The sequence below is a fragment of the Molossus molossus genome, unplaced genomic scaffold, assembly GCF_014108415.1.
Source record: "Molossus molossus isolate mMolMol1 unplaced genomic scaffold, mMolMol1.p scaffold_m16_p_19, whole genome shotgun sequence".
In the NCBI taxonomy this organism is placed as follows: domain Eukaryota; kingdom Metazoa; phylum Chordata; class Mammalia; order Chiroptera; family Molossidae; genus Molossus; species Molossus molossus.
In genome coordinates, this window is record NW_023425354.1 from 15709207 (window position 1) to 15734326 (window position 25120).

Sequence of the window (25120 nt, forward strand, 5' to 3'; positions counted from 1 at the left end):
CCAAATACAGCCTTTGTACAAAACCTGTGCTACTTGTTGACAACTATTTCAACATAGACATACATTAGTACAGTAGCAGGAGACTAAACTGGTGATCTCCAAGTAGGGCTGCCTATCTATGCTGTAAATTGATTTAGTTGTGCAGACATTCTTGCTCTAGTCACTCAACCTATGGGTTGCCTAAGACATAACAGTAGCAAAATTACAGTTAGGAAGTAGCAACGAAAATAATTTTATGGTTGGGGGGTCACCACAACATGAACTGTATTAAAGGGTTGCGGCAATAGGAAGGTTGAAAACCACTACTCTAGTGGTTCTCAAGCTTTTTCTTAGGATCCCTTTATACTCTTAAATCATTGAAGATCCCAAAGAGATTTAGTTTATGTGGAGTTGTATCTACTGATATTTACTGTATTAGTTAAAACAATTTTATAAAATTATTAATCATTTAAATGTAACAGTAATAAACTCATTCCATGTTAACATGAATTATGAATTAACCATATTTCCCAAAACAGAAGTCAAGTGATAAGAATGGCACTGTACTATTTTTTATAAAATTCTCTTCAAAGTTTGTCTTAACAGAATACTGCTGGATTCTCATCTGCTTCTACATTCTATCTGTTATATGCTGTTTTTGTTTAAGTATATGAAGAAAATAATGGCCTCATAGATTTGTAATTAGGAAAGTATTTTAATAGCCTTTTTAGATATTTGGGGTTAGTTGAAATGTGGAATCTGAAACCATAAAAGTGAATTTTTTTATACTGTTATATTAAAATCCATTGATCTTTCTTTACGTTGAATGGATCTTTTACCCATGCATGATTCGCACCCTCATGCATTGGTTATGTGTAAAAGACTGATTTACTAAGTAATATAGTTCTTCTAAGTGTTGACACATTATATATTTTAAGGTCATATTTGTGAGGAACACTGATCTTACCAGAAAAGTCTTAAGTTTGAGGAAGCTTGGAGGAGAGGCAGATGCATGTTTTTTTTGTTTTGTTTTATCCTCACCTGAGGACATTTTTCCATATTTTGTTCAGATAGAGTGGGAGGGGGAGAGAGAGAGAGAGAGAGAAACATCGATGTGAAAGGGACACATCGAGTGGCTGCCACCCACACGACCCAACCAGGGGTGGGGACAAACCACAACTGAAGCACGTGCCCCCAGGGGGAACCGAACCCTGGGTCTCTCCGGACCACAGGCCAACGCTCTACCTGCTGAGCCAAACCAGCCAGGGCGCAGATGCATGTTTTCAAAAATTCTGTCAATTGTTATTTATGAGGAAATTTCTGCCAAACACTCAGATCTGGATAACCAGTTTGTCGGTTTTCTTGCCAGAAAAAAAATTATTCCAATACAAAAACAACTAGTTCAGCTCACCACTCAGCCTCACAAGTTGTTTACTCATACTTTGGTGTGCACCAGAAGTGTTTAATGCTACACAGAATATTAAGACAAATAGTCAAATTTAATGATATTGTTACTGCTTTATCAATGACATTAAGTGAAACTTTTTTTTTTTTACTGTGGGTGGAGGGCAGTGAAAACTACTTGTACAGGTAGGTGTCCCTGCCTTAATTTGTGAAAGGTGCCAGCAGTTTTATTCACCATTTCTTTTGTGTCAGCATGGTTAAAAAGAAAAATGTCTTAATATTATGAAAATCGTTTTGACCTCCTGAAAGTGTCTTAGAGAACCCATGAGCTCTGCCCATACTTGGAGATCTGTAAGATTACGAATCCTCTAAAACAAATACTAATATAGGTGGCTAAAAACAAGATGTATTTTCAGAATCACCAGAATTTGTTTACTATTCATCCAAGTAGATTTGCCACAACTTATTATGATTACTTGAATCAGCCACAGCAGGCCGTTCTGTGGGGATGCACTGTTTGAACGTGGAACCATCAGTCTCTAAGGCATGCCTCAGAAATTACGCCAGAATCATGCATTTAGGATTGAGTTCTCTTCAACTCAGTTACATGCTGTTGCATCACTTTTGAATCTAGTAGTATAAACATTCTCTTTAGAAACAGTTGCTACTGTGGCATCATTCACAGTTGCAATTTCTTCTGTGCTGTCATCTGCCAGTGTAAATAGTATAAAACCAACCAAATATTAGAACCTTGAAGACTGGCTGCAGTAGTCTTTTGAGTTCTGCCTGCAGACTCTACTGAACTTACACCTTAGTTGTGCTATCATGCTGCTTATGTTGAAGTTAACTGCTAATACTAACTGTTGAAGTTTACATGGAGAGTTGGAGCCACTTGACATGGTGCCTAGTACAAAATTTCTCCCTGGCAACATCATAGTTCTTAGGTATATACTGAATGTATAAATACTGCCAGGATCCTCCTAAAAGGCTTTCAGGAAAAATGGCTTTTTGCAAGAATAGACTGCAAAAAAGATGGAAACATATAGCTTTGTGTGCTGGGACTTTATATTATGGGCAGCTGGTATAACATAGTAATTGCTGGAATTATGCTAAGTGTATAAAGATCAAAAGGGAAATAAAGGTGCCCATAAATAATTGAATTCTGTAGTTCTTTAAGTAAACAGTGGGATGTTGGGATGACACACTACTTTCACTTCAGTGACCATAAATGCCTGTGTGTGCCCATTACCATCTTCGAGGTCCACACAAGTCACTTAAGTTTTAATGCCTTCACTGTTAGGAAATGGGGGGAGTAAATGTTGAGAAACTTTGGCCACTGTGGGTCAGGGAGATGAACATAAAACACTGCACGGGTGGGTTATATCAATGCTATTAAACCTCAAATTTGAGATGTAAATTAAAAAATCCAGCAGGTTGGAGTCTATACCCATTGTGGGTGGCTATACCATCTATTAATGAAGTAGGCTCTCAGTCATCCAAAAAGTTACATGGGACTACCTTGAACCCCTGATCCTCTCCAAGGGTGACAGCAACATAGTCTTGAAGGAGAGCTATTAACACGCAGAGAGACCTAACCATGCATAGGAAATGCTGTTTCCCTCCTTGTAATCCAACTTTGTCGTGACCTGTTTCTCCTAAATATTTTCTGTTTCAGGACTTAAACCACCAGGGGACAATTTAACCAACTTTTTTTTTCTTTTTAGCCCAAGATAACTGTGTAACTCTGCCAAGTACATGACAGAAGAACACGGGAACAGATTTTCACCTCAAGAATACTTAAATTGGGGGAAGAAATTCAGCTTTTATTGTTAGAATTTGACAGTTTCAAACACTTGTGGTGGTGGGACAATCATCATACAAAATTCTACCTAGTAAAGTTTTAGGTGACCAGAGACTTTGTCAATTAGGTCTGCTGGTCCTGGCCCAATTCCCAGGACAGTTTGAGAGCCTGGTGCAATCTGAGTGCGTCCAGCATCTTGGATTAAACTTACAGTCAGTCCCAACATCTTCGCATGGGTCAATAATGCAATCAGAGTTTCTTCATCAGGGGCTTTGACCACCACTTTGGGCTGACCGCAGTATTCCCATTCTTTGAGCAGTTCAGGGTTTCTCCTTTGAATTTGCTTGTAGGCAGAAACAGCAGCATGAGAACACTGGGCAGCCACTTTCCCTTTCCCCATCTTTAAGTCATTTCGAACCACAAGAATCATTTTGTATTCCCCACTCTCTCCTAAGATGCTTGTTTCGGTTCCAGTCTCTGTGTCTGTCGCATTCACTGAGCTTTTGGGGATTGTACCAAAGCGTACACGGAGACCCCAGCCCAGACACATGCCACAAGCTACTCCAGCAGCCAAGCTGAGTGCACCAGGATGAGCCAAATATTCCATAACCAAGGATTTGGAGAGCATCTTCAAGGAAAAGAAAAAGGTTATTATGTAGCAGTAAAAAGTTATAGGCTTATCAGATAAAACACCTTGATAGTATATAAGCAACAATATTTAAAACTATACGAGGTCATCCAGAAAAAAGGCAAAATATATTTTGGATTTCATGCATGTACCACTTTTTCTTTTCTTTGTACCAGGAAAAATTCAAGAATACAGATGAAGCAATTTAGGTCATTTTGAATCTCAATATGGAGTATCTCTCTTGTTCTTGGATACAAAAAAGCTCTGTTCCTCAGTCTTCTCTAATTCTTGTGGAGAAAGGAAATGTTCTGTTTTACCAAGATGCCCAAAGGTAGCTAAAGAAACCAAGGATAATTTCTCCATCCCCTTTTCTGACATACATTGCTTATTTAGTTGTGTCTTCATAATGCAGTGGTTCTTAATGGGGATGGTACCAGCCCCTCAGAGAAGTTCCTGGCTGTCTATATAATGGGTCTGGGGTGAGGTACCTTGCTGACATTCACTAGACCTGAGTATGGAATACTAAAAGTCTTGCAAGTGAAGATTTGTCCCATTGGACATTATTGTAGGAGCAAAACTATTAATACGCAAGATGAACCCAATTTTATTTTACACAGGAACACAAAGTATTTTTGCATAGTTTTAATATACATTGAATTTACCAGAAGTGCATTATATAAAATAAAGGAAGATCACCCTTTATCCTTCATTATTTTAGATATTCTTGTTACCCCAGCAAAGCTGTTCATGGTATTTGCGTCACCAATAAAACATACCAGTTTACATTTGAGGCTGTTGGAGTCATATGATTCTGTAGCGTAAGTCCTGGAAATACATATTTTACCATAAATGTCCCTTTCTCATGTCAAAATTAGGAAATAGTGATATTTTTAAAAGTATATGGTAGATTATATACAGTATTATAAAATATTTTAATATGAGGCTAGTACAGGGGAAGGGATGTTAAACTTTATAAAATAAATTTACACACTATAAAATTCACAGTTTTTTGTTGTTAAGCCACACCCAAGGATATTTTTCCATTGATTTTTAGACAGAATGGAAGGGAGGGAGGAAGGGAGAAAGAGAAACATCAAGGTGAAAGAGACACACTGATTGGTTGCCTCCCGCATGGGGCTGGGGATTGAACCTGCAACCCTTCAGTCTGTGGGCCCACGCTCTAACTGCTGAGCCAAACCAGCCAAGGTTAAAATTCACACTTTCTTAAAAAAAAAAAAAAAAAATGGCCCTGGCCGGTTTGGCTCAGCGGTTGGAGCGTCGGCCTGCGGTACAGAGAGACCTGGGTTCGGTTCCCGCTAGGGGCACGTACCTCGGTTGCAGTTTGTCCCTGGCCCTGGTTGGTCGTGCGGGTGGCAGCCACTCGATGTGTCCCTTCACATCGATGTTTCTCTCTCTCTCTCTCCCGCTCTATCTGAACAAAAAAAAAAAAAAAAGGAATGCTTCACGAATTTGTGTGTCATCCTTTTGCACGGGCCATGCTAATCTCTGTAGCATTCCAATTTTAGTGTATGTGCTGCCGAAGCAAGCACTAAAATTCACACTTTTAACATGTACAATTCAGTGTTTTGTTTTCAATAGGGATCATTTTGTTTAATCCTCACCTAAGGATATGTTTTCATTGATTTTTTTTTTTTAAGAGAAGAGAAAAAGGGAGAGAGAAACATCGATCGCTTGCCTTCAGTATGTGCCCTGACTGGGGATTAAACCCGCAACCTAACTATGTGCCCTGACCTGTAATCTAACTCACAACCTTTTGGTGTATGGGAGAATCAACCCCGGCCAGGAATTTTTTAAAAATCCTCACTCAAGGATATGTTTATTGACATTCAGAGAGAGGAAGGGGGAAAGAGAAATATCGATGTGAGAGAAACATTTATCCATTGCTTCCTGTACGGGCCCTGACTGGGGATCAAACCTGCAACCTTTTGGTACACCAGATGACAGTTCTTCAGTTGCATTTAACCACATTTCAACTGAGCCACCTGGCCAGGTCAGTGGTTTTTAATATATCCACAAGATAAGCCTAGAAATACAGATTTAAGAGAACTTACATACAACTGAAGTTATCAAAGTGATGAAAGTGAATGAGGCCACTGGGAAAAGTAAATAGAGTGAAAAAGGGCTAAAACAAGAATCCCGAGGAAACAAACATTTACGGTTCAAAAGAGTGATTGACATGGAGTGGCCAGAGGTAAAAGGGTCAGATATGGTAAGTTGTCAGCACCTGGTTTTAGTTCTCAACTGGTGTACAGACATAGGACTTTATGGCTCTAGATGTCTTAGCAGCCAGAAAAGTAAATTATTACAACCCACATTGGGACTTCTCTCTCATAATCTAATGACCAGGCTCCAAAATGAACAATATCTTGACAATTACACAGATTATCTACACCAATTTCTAGGTTGCAAAGCAACTAAACATCCCATATATGAGATTCAGATATTATCTGTAGAAGGGAACTACAGGGTTGGGCAAAAAGTAAGTTTACAGTTGTGAGTATGTAAAACAGATTTGATTCTTATATTATTATTTATTAATTATTGTATTTTCTATTAAAGCAACTATAAACCGACTTTTGCCCCACCCTGTATATACAGAAGACCTATTGGATGTTGAGTAACATTCTAAACCTTTTACTTCCATTACTGTTGATATGAAAATAAAGGGAAGATATTAGTAGCCTCATTTTAAAGATAAGACAAATAAGAATCAGAGAAGCTGTTTATCCACGGTAACATAACTAATAGGAGTAGTATAAAATGTACTCAATTTCAAGGTAATGATAAAAAGCTTCTCAGCTTTATCCGAAACCAGATATATCAATGAGAGTCAACAAAAACAAAGTAGAAAAAGTTTCAGTAATGACCAAGTTTAATCTCTTCCATATTTCATGAGGTCTCTAACTCTAAAATGTTAAAATTAATACTAACATCTTTGTTCTTTTTTTTTCTTCCTCACCTGAGGACATTTTTCTATTTTTTGTTCAGGTAGAGTGGGAGGGAGAGAGGAAGAGAGAAACATCGATGTGAAAGGGACACATCGAGTGGCTGCCACCCGCACGACCAACCAGGGCCAGGGACAAACTGCAACCGAAGTACATGCCCTTAGCGGGAACCGAACCCGGGTCTCTCAGGACCGCAGGCCGACACTCTAACCGCTGAGCCAAACCGGCCAGGGCAACATCTTTGTTCTTTAGAATGTTCTAATCTTATATCAACCCAATCAGATTATTGTCTAACTCCACTAAAAGGTGTTTCAGCCTGTCCCCTTTTCTGTGTATCTATTATAAACATATCAATAAACCCAGTGCTCAAAACTAAGGTAAAAATAACTAATTTTAATCTCACAGATGACCCTGGGCAATGATGGCATTGCAAATAGACATGTCCTATAAAACCCTCCTCTTGGTGCCTTCTCTTCCTCTGCCAGACTAAACTCCTTTCACCAATGCTTTTGATCCCGTTACCTCCTGAACCATGCTCCATCCATCAATCCCACTACACTGGCTACTGCCCCTTGGCCTTTTCCAACCTAAAAACCTTTCCCATTGGACTTTAAATCCCTGCCTCATGTTTCCTCTTCTGTCATCCTCTAAACTTTTTCAGTTACCTGCCTCCCTTCCCAGTCAACTGAAATTGCTAAGGAATCAGACAGTTGCTAACTGCCAAATATAGTTGAGTTTTCTGCACTAGTCACTGATAACTATTTTTTTTTAACTTTCCTCCCTTATATTCTTTAACCCAATTATTACCCCATTACCAACCTACCTTTCTGATAGCTTTTTTCCAGTTTCCCCCTCTGGCTCTGTTTTCCCCTGATGTATATATAATACAAATTTACACATTTGGCTCTCTTTTCAGGCTATACCTACATTGTCCAATACAGTAGCCATTAGCCAAATGTAATTATTTAAATTAATCAAAACTAAATAAAAATTCGGTTCTTCAGTTGCATTTAACCACATTTCAAATGCTCAGTATCTCAACAACTTAAAAGTGGCTAGTGGACACTTTATCAGACAAAAATATATAACATTTCCATGACCAAAGAAAGTTCTATTGGACAGTGCTGATTTATATACTCTCTTTCCATTAAATCAATGTTTATTGAGGGCCAACTGTGCACCAGGCACTGCTCTGGACTCTGGAGATAGAGCACAGAACAAAACAAAGTCCCACTCTTCCTGAAACTAACATTCTAGCAAAAAGAGACAGACAATAAATAGTTTGTCAGACGGAGAATTTCACTTATTCCCAAATCATCAAATGCTGAGGACTCCGAAAACCTCTCTTGGGCTCTAACCTTGATTTTCCAGCTTCTGCTAGATTTCACCACGCAGATACCTATGAAGTACTCTAAATTGTGTCTGAAACGGAATGCAGTATCTCCCCTTCCCTCTCAAACTTCCTTTTTCTGTATTCCTGATTTCTGTGTAACCTTGGATTTTTTTCTCTTCTGTCCTACTACCAGTCTTATCTGTCTTGAACCATCTCATCTTTACTAGCAGTGCCCTAATTATCTCCTGGCCAAAAGCCTCCAAAATTCACTGCCTCTAATCTTTCCACATTTCCTTCACTCATGCCCTAGTTCATCCTAGTCCATCTGCAATTAAAATTATACTTCAAAAACACAAACCTGAGTCTGTAATCTCCCTGCTCAAAAATCACTGGATAAATGCCTCCATAAAACATAAATCCCTTTGCACGAATTTACAGCACCACACAATTTGGTTACAACCTCCTTTATCCGTCTAACCTAGTCTCCTGCTGTACTGTCCAGCCACACCAAATCACTAGGTCCCTTCAAGCAGCAATCCTTCCTTGCAATTATTTCGTTTTCTCCACCGAAACGCACAAACACAGACAAAAACATCCTCTTCACCCGTGAAGACGTCGTTAAAATGCCAGTCTCTGAAATCCTTACCATCCCCCAGTCTTGATTATTTATTCTTCAGAGATGCTGTAACATTTACACATACTGTGGATCATTGTCTCGGCATCTAGGGCAGTGCCTGGGGTATAGTATTAAGGAATTAAATGCTTCTCTAGGTATTATGTCTGAGAACCAAATCTTCGATCATATTTTTAGAAACCTTTTTCCCCTCGTGGGAACCACTTGATACGTTAGGGGGTATTCAAAAAAGACTCAGCAGAGCGCGAGGCCTGCTCGTATTGTCTCACATTCGGAGCGAGCACAACGCTGCTGCCTGAATGGGGGCTTCGTCTGGGAAATGAAAATCCTGGGTCCTTCTCGTCCCCAGCACCTTGGTCCCCTCTACCAAAGGACCACTGGCAGAACCGGGCCGGTGGCTCCGGCAGCCACTGGGCGGAAGACAACTTCAGAAAATGAAAGGGTGGGGTGGGGTTACAGAAAGAGGTGGGAAGACACATCCCGACTGGAGAGAATGGAGCGCGACACGCCTCTCCTTCGCCCCGGGAGGCCCGACCTACCTAGAGCGCCTCTCGTCGCCTCACTCGCGTCTTCGCGTTCCCCACTTCAGAGCAGCGAGCACGCCGCTACCGCACGAGGTACCTCTTCCGCGGTCCCTTGATAACAAGTTCCGGATCAAGAACTGCGAAGGGAACAGTCATCCTTCCTCTCGCCCCGCCCACAGGTCCCGAACCCAAATCCTGCGACCGTCGACCGAGGTTGCCGGAAAGAAGTGGGAACGTTTCTCTTCAGGAGGCGGTCTCCCGGGGGAACACGGACCGGAAGTGACGCGGAGAGTTCCGGTTGGACGGACCCCCTGCGGCGGGTGTGAGTGTCGGTCAGGTGCCGCTTCCAGGATCCTGAGATCCAGAGAAGCCGGGGTCAGAGCGGGTAGGTAAACGAGCGCGGGGAATTGGGGACGGGAGCCTGAGACTGTCCTCGGAGCTCGGCTTCTTCTAGAGCTCTCCCACTTAGACTGTGCACATCTGGGGCACCGTGAGTTCGACTTCAAGCAGTGTTTGCGGGTGCTGCTGACTCGGGATGTCTCCGTGAGCCGGTAGCCAGGTTGTGTGGGACGCCTCTCCATGGTTGGCCGACGGTACATGGAACCCATACACTGGATTCCCGACCTTTCGCTCTGACCGCCACTGAATTGGAAGCGGTTCTAAGCTTCCAGAGAGTACCCATCTCTTCTTCCTCCCGGGGTGTCTGGGACTTTAGAGTAAATGGAGATTTTCCCAGCTGATGACCAAGCTGTTTAGAAGTACCCGATTCTAAACAAGATTCAGACGTGTAAATGCCATCTAAAGCCCTGCTAGCCAAGAGGGTGGAGCCTTCGCTCCGTAGATCTCTTGCAGAGGACCTTCACATATCTCCCACTACTTTCATGAAGAATAGGGTGCTTTACCTTTTCCAAATCCCTTATCCCTTCGACCCCTGTTTGGCATTACAGTGGAAGGATTTGCCATAAAACGTGAAGGTCGGCTGAATCGCTAAAATTCCAAGAAGCCGTATGTGGCCCTGTACCACACTGCTAAGATTACTTATGACCTCCATTGGGTTTTACGCTATTATCTTTTATTTTCCTGCAAAATCATTAGAAAATCTCATAGTGTATAGGCTCTGGCACTGTTTATACCTATCTTGGCAACATTGCTCCTTTTCCTAACTTTAATGCCTTTCAGTTCTCCTTTGGAGCTTGTCAGATATTTTGTGAACAGACTGCACTGATCTTTGGCGAAGCTTGTGCAAGTGTTTCTAGACTAATGATAGGAAATTTGATGTTCCGACTGCTACCTATTCATTGTATTATCATTAGTTCTGATTTTAGTTGTATATTCTTAGCATAAATGAAGATAAGAAATTATTATTTACTAGGCAACATTTAATGCATTCTAGATTATGTTTTTATAGACCTTTGAAAGATAAGTGCTGGTATCCAGACAAATGTGGCCAATTTGTGTAGGTGAAATGATTGTTTGTTGTTTAATTTACATGTTGTTCTTATTTTTAATTTAGAAAAAAATTTCACACTTTTCTGAAACGAGATGACAAGGTTTTTGAGATGTGGAATTGTGTAAATTAGAGGTTATTGTTGGTTTTAATGTCTAGTAAATTTTCTTATTGACACTATAACTGCCAAACTTGATCTTACATTCTTTTTCAAAAATTGATTTCAGAGAGAGGAAGGGGGACAGAGAGAGACAGATGTTAGAGAGAAACATTGATCAGTTGCCTCCCATGTGTGCCCTGAACAGGGATAAAACCCACAACCTGGGTATGTGCCCTGACTCGGAATCGAACCCCCACCTTTCTATGTATGAGAGGATGCTCCAACCAACTGAGCCACACTGGCCAGGGTTGATCTTATATTGTTTTTGTTCAATTCATTTGTCGAGAAACTGATTATTCAAATCATCTCACTTTTCCACCTTCTTCCTGCCTTTGGTATGAATAACCACTTTTTTTTTTTTTTATTCTCACCCAAGTACATTTTTTTGTTTTTGCATTTATCTTGAGATAGAGCGGGAGGGAGAGAGGAAGGAAGAGAGAGAGAAACATTGATGTGAGAGAGACACATCTATTGGTTGCCACCCACATGACCCCAACTGGGGCTGGGAACAACCGAGGTATGTGCCCTAAGCGGGAACTGAACCCCAGACTCTCTGGTCCATGGGCTAATGCTCTAACCGTTGAGCCAAACCGACGAGGGCATGAATAATCACTTTTTAGAATTGTAAAAGATCATCAAACTTGAAATCAGAAGACCTGGCTTGAAGTCTGGGCTCCAGCATTTATTGAGTGAAGGTTGACAGGTTACCTAACTTTCTAAGCTGGAGTATATTGATAAAAGTACTGCTCACTTTATTTCATAGGATTGTCACAGTGACTGAGATAGAAAATGTGAAATAACTATATAAATGAAAATATGATGATGTCATTTTACTCTGAAATCTGGATGTGTATCAGTGTAGAATACTGTTGCTTTGCATCATTTCAAAATTTGATGTTTTATATTGTGTGCTATTTATCTGAAAATATTATCATATGTTTTTCTGAGATGATCTTTGCCCTACTTTTGAACATAGTAAAAGCTAGCCAGGAGTAGTTTGATACTGTAATCTATTGAGTTAGTCACCTTGATTAGTAAGTAGGTGACCGGAAAATGAGTGTAGCTTTGTGTTTGAGAGTCTAAGTCTGATATTTTGGTCATCATGTATTGTCACTTAAGAATTTACAAGTGCAGAGGAAACTGAGGTTTTTGGTGCTTACATATGGTTAAATACCTACTGAACACAGCATTTAGAAGTAGAAGCAACCTCTGTGAACATATGATTAAATTCTTCTCACTTAACAGGAGAAAATTGAGGCCCCAGAAACGATCAGTAATTGGCTCGCCTGAGGTCCTATGGCTTAGGTAGTGCCAGACCTGAACTGGAAATGAGATCCCAAGTGTTCTTTCTGTTCTGCTCAGGTTGTCTCCAGGCATCTTTATATGGTTTGGTAATATTTCCTGGTTTGCATGGAAATGATTTCTATTATGTAGTAAAGAGATCTGTATGTGTGTATACACCCCCACACACACCCTTCTTTAGCTGATTGAGTCTTGTAAATTCTTTGAAAATAAAAGCACTGTGCTTGGCAAGATTTGCAGTGAAATGTTATAAGGAAAGAAAATTAGTTCTATTCTTTAGAACAGTTATTCTGAGTTCATGCTTTGTTACTATCAGGTATCAAGGTGTCTTCTTTCTGGCAGGTGGAAAAGACAGGATCTTTGTAACTTATGTCTCACCAAGTGAATATTGTTGCTAATCAGTATGAGGGAGCTGTGTTAATTACTTTGCTCCTGCTAAAAGAATTTCTCTCAGCTGTTTGTAATTTCATCATCCTATTATATTAGTTATCTCTTAATCAATGGCATCATTTCTGTAATTATTTCATTCTGGGTAAATAGCCACTGTAGAAGAGTTCATTCTATGTCTTGTTGGGAACTCTTTTTGCCTCCATTGTTTTCATGCAACTATTTAGTCTCTTCCCTTTCTTGGAGATTGTCGTGCCAGGTACTAATTTTCACTGCTTTCTTGCCCACATAGTCTATGTTGGTCTCTCTCTCTCTCTTTGGTACAGAAATAAACTCCAGATTAGAGACTCCTGACTAACCTCAGAAACAAACTGAATGAATTGAAATGATAACTTGTTTGTTGTTGTATTAGTTAATAATCTGCTTTCACAGAGACTTACAAATATTTTGGAGGTAAAGTTTTAAGGAGTTTATTACTTAAAGAAACTCCTTATCTTTCTGAGAAAGCAACTTTGATTTTTTTTTTTTTTAACCCTCACCCGAGGACACTTTCCCATTTTTTGTTCAGGTAGAGTGGGAGGGAGAGAGAGGAACAGAGAGAGAGAGAGAAACATCGACGTGAAAGGAACACATCGAGTGGCTGCCACCCGCACAACCAACCAGGGCCAGGGACAAACTGCAACCGAGGTACACGCCCTTAGCGGGAACCGAACCCGGGTCTCTCAGGACCGCAGGCCAACGCTCCAACCGCTGAGCCAAACCGGCCAGGACTGAGAAAGCAACTTTGTATAGAGTGTACTGAACTGATGTTATGTCTTATGTAAACCCTTATTTATTTTTTTATTATTTTTTTTTTCCACATCTTTATTGTTGGATGTAAAATGTATTACAGATGTTCCACATTTTTCCCCCATTGACCCCCTCTTCCCCCCTCCCGCCCCCCTCCCACCTTTTCCCAAACTATTGTCCGTGTCCATTGGTTATGCATATAAGTTCTTTGGTTTATTTCTTCCCACCCCCCCAACCCCTTTCCCTTTGAGGTTTGTCAGTCTAGCAATGAATTTGTGCTTCTTAATTCCTTCACCTTTTTCATCCATTCCCCCAACCCCTTTCCCAACTGGCAACCAACAAAATGTTCTCTGTATCTATGAGAATGTTCCTGTTCTTCCTGTTCATTTTGTTTGTAGATTCCATTGTTGATAGATATGTACTCATTGCCATTTTGTTTGTTCATACATTTTATCTTTTTCTTTAAAAAGACCCTTCATCATTTCATATAATAACGGTTTGGTAGTGATGAACTCCTTTAACTTTTTCTTGTCTGGGAAATGTAAACCCTTATTTAAAGCTAATTTAAAAATATGCTTCCTGCCCTGGCTGGTTTGGCTCAGCGGTTAGAACGTAGGTCTGTGGACCAAAGAGTCATAGGTTCGACTGGTCAAGGGCACGTACCTCGGTTTCAGTTCGGTCCCTGGCTCTGGTCCAGGTCATGCGGGAGATAACCAATCGATGTGTTTCTCTCAGATCGATGTCTTCCCCCTCACCCCCCAATTCCACCCACTCTATCTGAAGATAAATGGGAAAATATCCTTGGGTGAAGATTTTTTAAAAATATATGCTTTTTGAAAGTTTTGGAAATTTGAACAGGTGATACTTTTCTGTGTTAGATAAAAGATGATACTTAAAGCTTAAGGCATTTTTAAATTAAGCAAGAGCAACCTATCAAGTAATCCTATCCTAGCTGGTGTAACTATAATTGCTGTGGAGTTTGTCAGTAGTATTCCAGAAATCCATATTTTTTAGTAGTTCTTTATGATGTTTTCTCTTGTTCTTCAGGTTCATAAATAATAACAATAACCTTGGTCTTTATAAATTTTTCTGAAAGGACTGGGCAGGTAGTGATAAGAGTCAAGGCTATGAAGCTAAATTGCCTTGGTTCAAATTCCAGCTCCACTACTGTGCAACCCTTGGGCTACTTAGTCTCTTGCTGTCTCAATTTCCTCCTTGATAAGGTAGTCAGTGCCTTTCTTGTTAGGGTTAAATTAATAGATTTAAGTAAAGCATTTAGAATAGTGCCTGCCATATCGTTAACTGTGATTATTATCAGTAGCGTCATCATGTGGTCTACTGAGCAGTTGCCAAGAACTCTTTCCCAATCCTCTTCTGAAGGTATGTCTTTATGTTGTTGCTTACTTGATTATTATTTGCTTATGATTAATGAAGTGTCAGTAAATAACAATTTCATTTTGTGAATATTTTACAACATGTGGGATTCTTAACAAAATGAGGCATTCTTGTAGGTCATTTTCTTTCACCTTTTTGTATTATTGTTAACAGTTTACATTGTAGGGATTCAGAACGAGTCCACCCCAAGGTGTGCCTCTGTGGTATGCGGATTGTTTTGAGCTAAAGATGACAGACCCTGCAGGACCCCGAAACTTCTTCCACCCAGTTCCCCTAAACTACCTAGAAGAATTTGAAATTTGAGCTTGAACAGGATATTATCAGAAATAACCTCTTTTGGCCTATCTATATGGCAGGGCAAACTACTAATTACTGAATATCTGCTGTAACCACCTTACAGTGACATTCAAGATCCAAGGTACCTTACCTCATCCTAAGACCAGAATGTCATATATACCTCATTTTTCCTTTCTGTCTCTGAACCTCTTATGTATGTGGGGACTCACTCTCTGCTGTATATGGGCTTCCCATGTGCATGAAATTAAATTTGATTTTCTTTTGTCAATCTGTCTCATACTGATTTGATTATTTGGTGGTGTTTTTTTTAATATGTTTGAATTGATTTTTTTTAGAGAGAGAGAGTGAAAGTGAGAGAGAGAGATAGAAACATCAATGTGAGAGAGAAATATTGACTGGCTGCCTCCAGCACGTCCCCTACTGGGGATCGAGCCCACAATCTGGGCACATGCCCCGACCGGGAATCGAATCGGGACCTCTCAGTCCATGGGACGATGCTCAGTCCACTCAACCACACCAGCCGGGCTGATTTGATTATTCAACCAGCCAAAAAGAACCAGAGGAGAGAAGGGAGAATTTTTCTTTTCCTCCCACAACATTATCTGTGTAAGCCCTAACTTGGAATTTGGGAATTGAAATTTGGTGTTTAGGGATGTCTTCCAGCACTTACTTTCTTTGCATGGGAAGATCATGTTGCAGTGACATCTATTGCCATAACTGTTCATTCATCCAGTCAGTGAACAAAAAGTACTTTGGGTCCCAGGTTTTGGGGGAAACAGTGGGAAACAAAGACAAACAGACACTTTAGTGAGCTTGATAGAGAAAAACAAAAATACAGAAGTGAAAGACTACACAGTGTAATACATGTTATAAAGGAAACATGAAAGGGTCTGCGAGAGTTGAGGTGGATTTCTGCCTGTTTGAGACCAGCACAGTACACCTATAATCAGTGATATGAAATGAAGGAGGAAACAGGCATGGTTCAGGTTATGCAGAGCTTTGCAGGCCATGGAAATAAGTTTGGATTTGATTTGAGTGCAGTAGGAAGCCATTCTACAATTTCAAGTAGGGAGTAATATAATTTATATGAAATTCACTATTGCTTACATGTGAAGGATGACTTGAAGGAGGTGTGAGTAGAAATGGAGAGAGAAGTTAGTAGTTCATTGCAGTAGTCCAAGTGAGAGATGAAGATGGCCTGATCCAGAGCGATGGCAAACGTGGAGAAGAGTGAGTGGGTGGATACTAAATATATTTGGAGTAGGTCTGGGTCTTGGATTATATGTGAGGAGCAAGGAAATGAGAAGAGTCAAAGATGGCTGTACTTCTGGATTTAGTAACAGGGTGGATGGTTGTGCCAAGTACTGGGAGAGGGAGTGTTTGGGGAGGACCAGGGTTGTTACAGGAAGAGGGATGAGGTGAGGTAAAAAAGGACATGTTGAATTTGAGATGCTTAGGAATCATCCAAATGGTACTTCTAGAACTATAAATCTAGAGGTCAGGACCAGAAATACAATTTCAGGCTAGTATGTTAAACTATGGAACCAGCCAGGCTGGTGTGGCTCAGTGAATTGAGCGACGTCCCATGGACCAAGAGTTCCCAGTTCTATTTCCAGTCAGTGCACATGCCCATGTTGCAGGCTCAATCCCCAGTAGGTGGTGTGCAGGGGCAGCCGATCGATGTTTTTTTCTCATTAGTGTTCCTACCTCTCCCTCCCTCTCTTTCTAAAAAATCAATAAAACTGTGTGTGTGTGTGTGTATTTTTTTTTTTGCATTTATCGACAGATAGAACGGGAGGGAGAGGAAGGAAGAGAGAGTGAGAGAGAAACATCGATATGAGAGAGACACATCAAATGGTTGCTACCCACACGATCCCAACCAGGCTGGGAACAAACTGCAACCGAAGTACATGCCCTTAGCGGGAATGAAACCTGGGTCTCTCTGGTCCTCAGGCCGACGCTCTAACCACTGAGCAAAACTGGCCAGGCCGTGCGTGTGCGCACGTGTGTGTGTGTGTGTGTGTGTGTGTGTGTGTGTTTGTGTATAGTTTTTTAAATTATGGAACCAGATAAGTCACGTGGGGAAACCGGACAATGAGCCAGGTCAGGTAAAACAGAGCCAGCAAAGGACACTGACTAATGAGTGTTTGAAGAAAGAATGATCAGCTATATAACACTAATAAAAAGTGGTTACATCTAGCATGGAGCATACTAGACAGATGAGGCACAAAAGGGAAGCAAAATTTTTCACTTTTTTTTTTTTTTTTTGCATGTATCTTTTAAAGCATGTGACTTATTCAGAATTCTTTTAAGAAATATTCAGCTCTTGAGTATATGATATCTTGCTTCCCAACATTGTTGTCAGTTTGGCTCAGATAAACTCTTTTAAAAACTCAGAAAGAAAAGAAAAGAGATGTTCGGCTGTCAGATGTCGCTCTGTGGTCTAGAAGAAGATAGAATCAAGTCACTTCTTCCCTCATTATCGAGTCTGTTTCCATCCAGAAACATTCAGGTCTCCACATTGCAAAAGCCATGTAATCAAGAGAGTGTATGCAAGATTTTCCTACCCCTTATACATTTTTAAGAACTATGGAGATTTTAGCACTGCACTATGGGCAGAGGAATTTTCTTTAATTTATACTAAATAATCATAGATATCACTAGGACCTCTGTATCTACAAAACTCTAATTTTTAGAAATTCAAATATTTGAATTTATCAGTAACCATAATAACTATTGGTAAGTAAAATATGCTGGTGGACTCCTACCTCAAAGTCTTTGTACTTATTTTTCTCTTTCCCTACAGTTCTCTTCCCATATTTTTTTTATAGCTCTTGTCTGATGTCAAATTCTCAGTGAAAGTTTCTTTATCCACCTTGTTAAAAATTGTACACAAACACATACATATGCACACATACCCAATTTCTTTATTTTTCACTGTGGCACTTACCACAGTCTGATATATGTTTGAATTTTTTTTGTTCACTGCTGTCTCTAGTATCTCAAACTAAGCCTGGTATATAAGTAAGTATTTGTTAAATGAGTAAATGGAAAATTCCTTTTCACTGCTGTGTAATATATTTTATTATGTAAGTCTACCCCAATTTATTGATCTGTTCTCATGACAATGAACATTTGAATTGTTTATAGCTTTTGCTGTTAAGACCAATGTTGCTAAAAATATCATTGTACATACAATATTTCACATGTACAAGAGATTCTATTGGCTATATGACTAAGTATAGAATAGCTAGCAAGAGTATGCCAATATTTTTTTAATGTATCTTTATTGTTGAATGTATTACAGATGTCCCACCTTTTTTTCCCCATTGACCCTCCTCCTCCCCAGTCCCACCTCCCTCCTGCCTTCTCCACAATATTGTCTGTGTCCATTGGTTATGCATATATGCATAGAAGTTCTTTGGTTTATCTCATCTGGCCTTCCTTCCCCACTTCCATTTGAGGTTCATCAGTCTAACAAACAACCCATTTATACTTTTTAATTCCTTCATCTTTTTCACCCTTTCCCCCTGCCCCCTCCCATCTGGCAAGCAACAAAAAGTTCTCTGTATCTATGAATCTGTTTCTGTTCTGCTTACTCATGTTGTTTGTAGATTCAGTTGTAGATAGATATGTATTAATTGCCATTTTATTGTTCATTTTTTTTTTTTGTTCTTCAAGAAGACCCTGCAACATTTCATATAATACTGGTTTGGTGGTGATGAACTCCTTTAGCTTTTTCTTGTCTGGGAAACTCTTGATATGTCCATCAATTCTAAATGATAGCTTTGCAGGATAGAGTAATAATGGTTATAGGTCGTTGCTTTTCATCACCTTGAATATCTCTTGCTACTCATTTCTGGCCTGCAAAGTTTCTTTTTAGAAATGAGCTGACAGTCTTATGGGAGCTCCTTTGTAAGTAACAAACTGCTTTCCTCTTGCTGCTTTTAAGAGTCTGTCTATCTTTAACCTTTGGCATTTTGATGATGATGTGTCTTGGTGTGGCCCTTATTGGGTTCATCTTGTTTGGGACTCTCTGTGCTTCCTAGACTTGTGTGTCTGTTTCTGTCACGAAGTTAGGGGAGTTTTCTGTCATTTTTTCAAATAGGTTTTCAATTTCTTGCTCTCTCTCTTCTCCTTCTGGCACCCCCAAGATGCGAATGTTGACACACTTGAAGTTGTCCCAGAGGCTCCTTACACTATCCTAATTTTTTGGATTCTTTTTCTTTTTGCTGTTCTGATAGGCTGTTTTTTTGCTTCCTTATATTCCAAATCGATGATTTGCCTCTTGGCTTTACCTACTCTACTATTGATTCTCTAAATTATTCTTTGTTTCAGTTAGTGCATCATTTCTGACTGGTTCTTTTTCATGTTGTTAATGTTCTTACTAAGTTCCTTGGAGTTCTTTTTAAGTTCCTTGAAGTTCTTACTAAGTTCCTTGGGCATCAACCAGTATTTTGAACTCTGCATCAGATTGATTGCGTATCTTTATTTTGTTTAGTTCTTTTCCTGGTATTTTGTTCTTTTCTTTCATTTGGGATATGTTTCTTTGTCTCCTCATTTTGACTGCTTCCCTGTGTTTGTTTCTATGTACTAGATAGATTTGCTGTGTCTCCTAGGCTTCCTAGGGTGGCCTGTTGTTGTAGGTGTTCTGTGGGATCCAGTGGCACAGCCTCCCTGATCACCCAGCTTAGCCCTCAAGGGCACCCCTAGTGTGGACTGTACACTCTTCTGTGGTAATTGAGTCTTGATTCTGTTGGCACGTCAGTGGGAGGGATTTACTCAGACTGATCAGCTGCAAGGACTGGCTGTGCCCACTAACCACCAACCTCAGACTACCTTGGAGGATCAGCTGTGTAGGGGCCCACCACACAGTGCAAGACTTAGTTTAGCAGGGTTCTGGTATCCACTGAGTCCACACATTGAGTGTGTCACTTGTGGAGGTAGTTGGGTGGTGGTGCTTCGATGTGGTCTGAAGCTGTCCACTAGGGTGTGCTGGCTCTGGGACAAGGTCAGCCACTGGCTGCTTCTTGTGCTGGGCTTGGAGGTGCCCAGGAAAAGCCAAGTTGTGAACCAAGGCTGGCTGCTTCTAGTGCCAGGCCTGGACCACTTAATGAAAGGTATGGGGCTCGCTGAGACCAGATGCTGCTTGTTTAAGAGATTTTAGGAAAATCTGAAGCAAGATCCAAGACAGGCCAATCCTATAGTAAAGCCATTGGAAGCAGCTTGGGTGGGCCTGAAAGTTGGGTGGGTCGGGGCCTCAGGGAATCACCAGGGCGGGGCTACCAGTGTGAGCCCGGTTATTGGAGTCCCAGATATGGCGGCTGTCTGCTGCCCCAGGGAAAGGCTCACCAAAGGAACATCAGCCTCCCGCAGCATGTCTGTCTGAGAGAAAGCCGCTTTTGTAGCCCTTGTCTGGAGGCCAAACAGCTCAGTTCTCCCCCATCCCCGCCACACGGGGGTTTGGGACCAGGTTGTCGGTGCCTCCCCCATTCCTACCAGTCTGGATGTGGCTTCTTTAATTTCATAGTTGTAGAATTTCCATTCAGCTCCATTTCAGATGGTTGTGAATGGTGGTTGTTCTGCAGTTTAGTTGTAATTTTGATGTGGTTGTGGGAAGAAGCAAGGACCTTATTTACCTATGCTGCTGTCTTGACCGGAGTCCCAGTATGCCAACATTCAGCTTTACAAGTGCTATTGTTATCCTTCCTAATTTTTGTCAAAGGAATGCATGTAAAGAATGCTATAATGGGCCCTGGCCGGTTTGGCTCAGCAGTTAGAGTGTTGGCCTGCGGTCCAGAGAGACCCGGGTTCGGTTCCCGCTAGGGGCATGTACCTCGGTTGCAGTTTGTCCCCGGCCCTGGTCGGTCGTGCGGGTGGCAGCCACTCGATGTGTTCCTTTCACATCGATGTTTCTCTCTGTCTCCGTTCCTCTCTCTTCCTCCCACTCTACCTGAACAGAAAATAGAAAAATGTCCTTGGGTGAGGATTAAAAAAAAAAGAATGCTATAATGGCCCTGGCCGGTTTGGCTCAGCCGTTAAAGTGTCGACCTGCGGTCCAGAGAGACCCGCGTTCGGTTCCCGCTAAGGGCATGTACCTCGGTTGCAGTTTGTCCCCGGCCCTGGTCGGTCGTGCGGGTGGCAGCCACTCGATGTGTTCCTTTCACATCGATGTTTCTCTCTGTCTCCGTTCCTCTCTCTTCCTCCCACTCTACCTGAACAGAAAATAGAAAAATGTCCTTGGGTGAGGATTAAAAAAAAAAGAATGCTATAATGGGCCCTGGCCGGTTTGGCTCAGCAGTTAGAGTGTTGGCCTGCGGTCCAGAGAGACCCGGGTTCGGTTCCCGCTAGGGGCATGTACCTCGGTTGCAGTTTGTCCCCGGCCCTGGTCGGTCGTGCGGGTGGCAGCCACTCGATATGTCCCTTTCACGTCGATGTTTCTCTCTCTCTCTCTTCCTCTCTCTCCCTCCCACTCTATCTGAACAAAAAATGGAAAAATGTCCTCGGGTGAGGATAAAAAAAAAGAATGCTGTGATGGATTGTAAAATGGAATATTAGATTGTGAAATCGTCACAAATTCTCACTATATGCATACCTCTTCGCAATATGATTTTATTTCTAGAGTCTGTTATTTCACCCCTTGACTTTGTACTTGGATATGTGATTTACTTTGGCTAAGGGGACATTAGCAAGTGCAACACAAACAGAGGCTTTGCAATGTAAGATTTTTCAGCCAGAGAACCCAGAGACAGAGGCTGATAACTCCGTCATTACATTAAGAGTTTATTAATGGAACGTACATGCAAATGGCAGCAAGATGACATGGATATCCTCTGTGCCTTCCATCTCCCAGACTCTGTGTTTTATAGCTAAAAGCGGTGAGTCTGCCTGTGGGGAAAGGAATGTGTGTTTAATCTAAGGGAAGGAAAACCATCAGGTGCCGAGAGGCTGTGGTGCCGGAGCTGGTTGAGAGACAGATAGCCAAGGGCTTCTAGTTCCAGAGACACAGCCCAGAGTTCTTGTGAACATGTGAGGAGTGGGGCTCATCAAGATGGTGGATTAGGTTCCGCTGAAGTCAGCTCTGTAGCACAGGCTTGAAAAGCATTTGCACATTGGGACCAGTCTTCTCTTACCGCTCTTTGGAACCCTTAGCCCTTGCGAAAAAAGCCCAGGCTAACCTACTGAGGCAGAGCAAAGACAAGGCATCCCAGCTGAGACCTACCTAGCTAAAGAGCCAAGCTAGCCCAGACCAGAACTGCCCAACCTAATTCACAAACTCATGAGAAGTATTAAATGATTTTTAAATTATGAAGTTTTGGAGCTAAGTTGTCACACAGCAAAATATAATTGATAAAGATGGTATCTCTTGTGATCTGATTTATTTTTTCTCCAATCCTCACCCAAGGACATTTTTTTTCTATTCATCTTCAGAGAGAGGGAGAGAGAGAGAGAAACATCAATGTGAGAGGGACACATGAACTGGTTGCCTCCCACACGACCCTGACCAGGGCCGGGGACAAACCGCAACTGAGGTACGTGCCCTGGACCGGAATTGAACCCACGACTCGTTGATCCACAGGCTGACACTCTAACCACTGAGCCAAACCGTCCAAGGATGATTTATGTTTTTTATGGTCAGTGAGGTCAAGTAGATGTTTCAGTATTGGTCATATATGTTTCCTGTGCTATGAAATACCTCTTCATGTTCTTTGTATATTTTAGCTTTGTGGGGTTATCTTTTTCTTAATATTTAAAATTTTTACTATAATCTTCCTATTAGTCTTTTTCAATTATGTATTTTTGTCATTTATCTTTTCACTTAAGATAGCTTATGATGGCCCTGGCTGGTGTGGCCCAGTTAGTCCCATACACCAAAAGGTTGCTGGTTCGATTCCCAGTCAGGGAACATGCCTGAGTTGTTGGCACCATCCCTGCTAGGGGACATGCAAGAGGCAGCTAATCGATGTTTTGCTCTCACATCAATGTTTTTCTGTCTTTCCTTCTCCCTTCCTCTCTAAAAATAAATAATTTTTTGAAAAAGATAGTGCGTGGTGAATTTGTTTTCTTTATAATATTGTCCATTTATTAGTCTTTTTCTTTATAGATAGCTCTTTTGCATATCTTGAGGAATCTTTTCCTACCCCAAGGCAGAAATATATTTATGGTTTCTTCTAAAAATTTTGCTTTTTGACTGTAAAGTCTTTAATCTTTTTGGAATTGAATTTTTTGCATGGTTCAAAATTTGCTTTTTAAAAAATCCTCACTCAAGGATATTTTTCTGTTTTATTATCAGATAGAATGGGAGGGTGGGAAAGGGAAGGAAAGAGAAAAACATTGATGTGAGAGAGACACATCAACTGGTTGCCTCCTGCATGACCCGACCAGGGCCGGGGCCAAACTGCAAGCGAAGTTGAATGTATTTTACACTTCGTTAAATTAAGTTGAGGAACAGTTTAGACCAGAAATTTATACCCTCGTAACCTGCTAAGCCATTATTGGGAGATTTATTGAGATTTTTGAATGCTTTTAAATTATATTCTACCTTGGAGTTTTAATTTGTCAAATTCCCCAACATTTAGAAAGTTTAAAAAGATTCAAAGAGCCCTGGCTAGTTTGGATCAGCTGTTAGAGTGTTGGCCCGTGGACCAGAGTTGAGGGTTTGATTTTGGCCAAGGGCACGTACCTCAGTCACAGTTCATCCCTGGCCCTGGTCAGGGTCATGCAGGAGGCAAGCAGTCGATGTGTCTCTCTCACATCAATGTTTCTCCCCCACCCCACCCACCATTTTAAGATAAATGGAAAAATATTCTCGGGTGAAGATTGGGAAAGAAAAGATTTAATGAACTTTTTTCATATATTCTCATTCAAATAATGAATTTTCCAGGAATACATTTTTTAACCATCACAACCATGTGCTAGATACAATCTGGCTCTCAGAATCAGATCATCTGATAGTTACTTTGATATTGTGCATGGTGTTTGAATTATCTTTAGTTTTTTAGCTTTGTATAGGTGGAATGCTGTATCAAAACCTCACTAGTCAAGATATATTACTCTTCACCTAGATTATTTGTTAAGTTACCAAGAATCAATTGCAATTTCTTTTCTTTCTTTTTTTTAAAAATTCTCACCTGAGGATATTTTTCCATTTATCTTCCGACAGAGTATGATGGGGAGGGAGAAAGAAAAGCATCTGTGTGAGAGAGACACATTGATTGGTTGCCTCCCACACGACCCCAACCATGGCCGGGGACCGAACAGCAACCAGGGTATGTGCCCTCGACCAGAATCAAACCAGCACTCTTTGGTCCGAGGGCCTTCACTCTAACTGCTGACCCAAACCGGCCAGGGCTAAATTGCAGTTTCTTAATCTTAATAGTTTTAGAGAAATCTACAGCTATTTTGGAATAGTCTGTGACTAAATATACCAAATAATCCTGTTAATAAGGAAAGGCACTTCTGAAAGCAAGAAACATATAATAATCAGGTTTGCTGGCTGCCTTTTATGCCTTGTATGAAAAGCAATGTGTTTTATTGAGAAAGCCAACTTAATATTCTTGTGAAAAAGTAGAATCATTTGGATAGATTATTTTTGTAAGAAGTGTGTTCATTTCATTTGGAACACAGTGGCCAGGAAAATTAGAATCAATGGTTTCACTGATCTTATTTGCTTGTCCTTTTCATCTTGTTAAATTCTCCAGTAACTCTTTGTTGTTAATCCTCTTTTTGTTGTTTATCCTTACCTGAGGATATTTTTCCATTGATTTTTAGTCAGAGTGGATGGAGGGAGGGGAAGAGAGAGAGAGAGAGAGAGAGAAACGTCTATGTGAGAGAGACACATCAACTGCTTGCCTCCAGAATGAGAGAGACAGAGAGAGAGAGAGAGAGAGAGAGAGAGAGAGAAAGAAACGTCTATGTGAGAGAGACACATCAACTGCTTGCCTCCAGAATGAGAGAGACAGAGAGAGAGAGAGAGAGAGAGAAAGAAACGTCTATGTGAGAGAGACACATCAACTGCTTGCCTCCAGAATGACCCCGACTGGGACCTGGGATCAAACCTGCAATCCAGATATG

General features: G+C 40.9%; 2 protein-coding genes and 1 non-coding gene across 6 annotated transcripts in view; 1 reads left to right on the forward strand and 2 right to left on the reverse strand.

Moving 5' to 3' along the window:
* Positions 1-3147: 3147 nt before the first annotated feature.
* PTRH2 (peptidyl-tRNA hydrolase 2) lies at positions 3148-9501 on the reverse strand. The gene is made up of 2 exons (XM_036268643.1): positions 9285-9501; positions 3148-3812 (listed from the first exon to the last, which is right to left on the reverse strand). Exon 2 carries the CDS (start codon positions 3810-3812, stop codon positions 3273-3275), a length of 540 nt encoding a protein of 179 aa, XP_036124536.1. The 5' UTR covers positions 9285-9501; the 3' UTR covers positions 3148-3272.
* On the reverse strand, positions 5259-5362 carry LOC118635092. Its single transcript, XR_004960439.1, has one exon. It is a non-coding gene; the product is annotated as a U6 spliceosomal RNA (small nuclear RNA).
* Positions 9502-9538: 37 nt separating the features above from the next.
* The window catches only part of VMP1 (vacuole membrane protein 1), a 126499-nt gene continuing 110917 nt past the window's right edge, over positions 9539-25120 (forward strand). For 2 of the 4 annotated variants that reach the window (XM_036268642.1, XM_036268641.1), the window contains exon 1: positions 9539-9654. Coding sequence is in view for 1 of the 4 variants with exons in the window: in XM_036268638.1 (XP_036124531.1) it covers positions 14683-14734 (52 nt within the window). In the remaining 3 variants the exon portion in view is untranslated. Of the gene's footprint in view, positions 9655-14680; positions 14735-25120 lie in introns of those variants that run through there. The other 2 variants (XM_036268638.1, XM_036268639.1) reach the window with 2 other exon arrangements.

Excerpts from the sequence above, each read along its gene's own strand:
- PTRH2 (XM_036268643.1), bottom strand. The coding sequence starts at position 3,812 with ATGCTCTCCAAATCCTTGGTTATGGAATATTTGGCTCATCCTGGTGCA.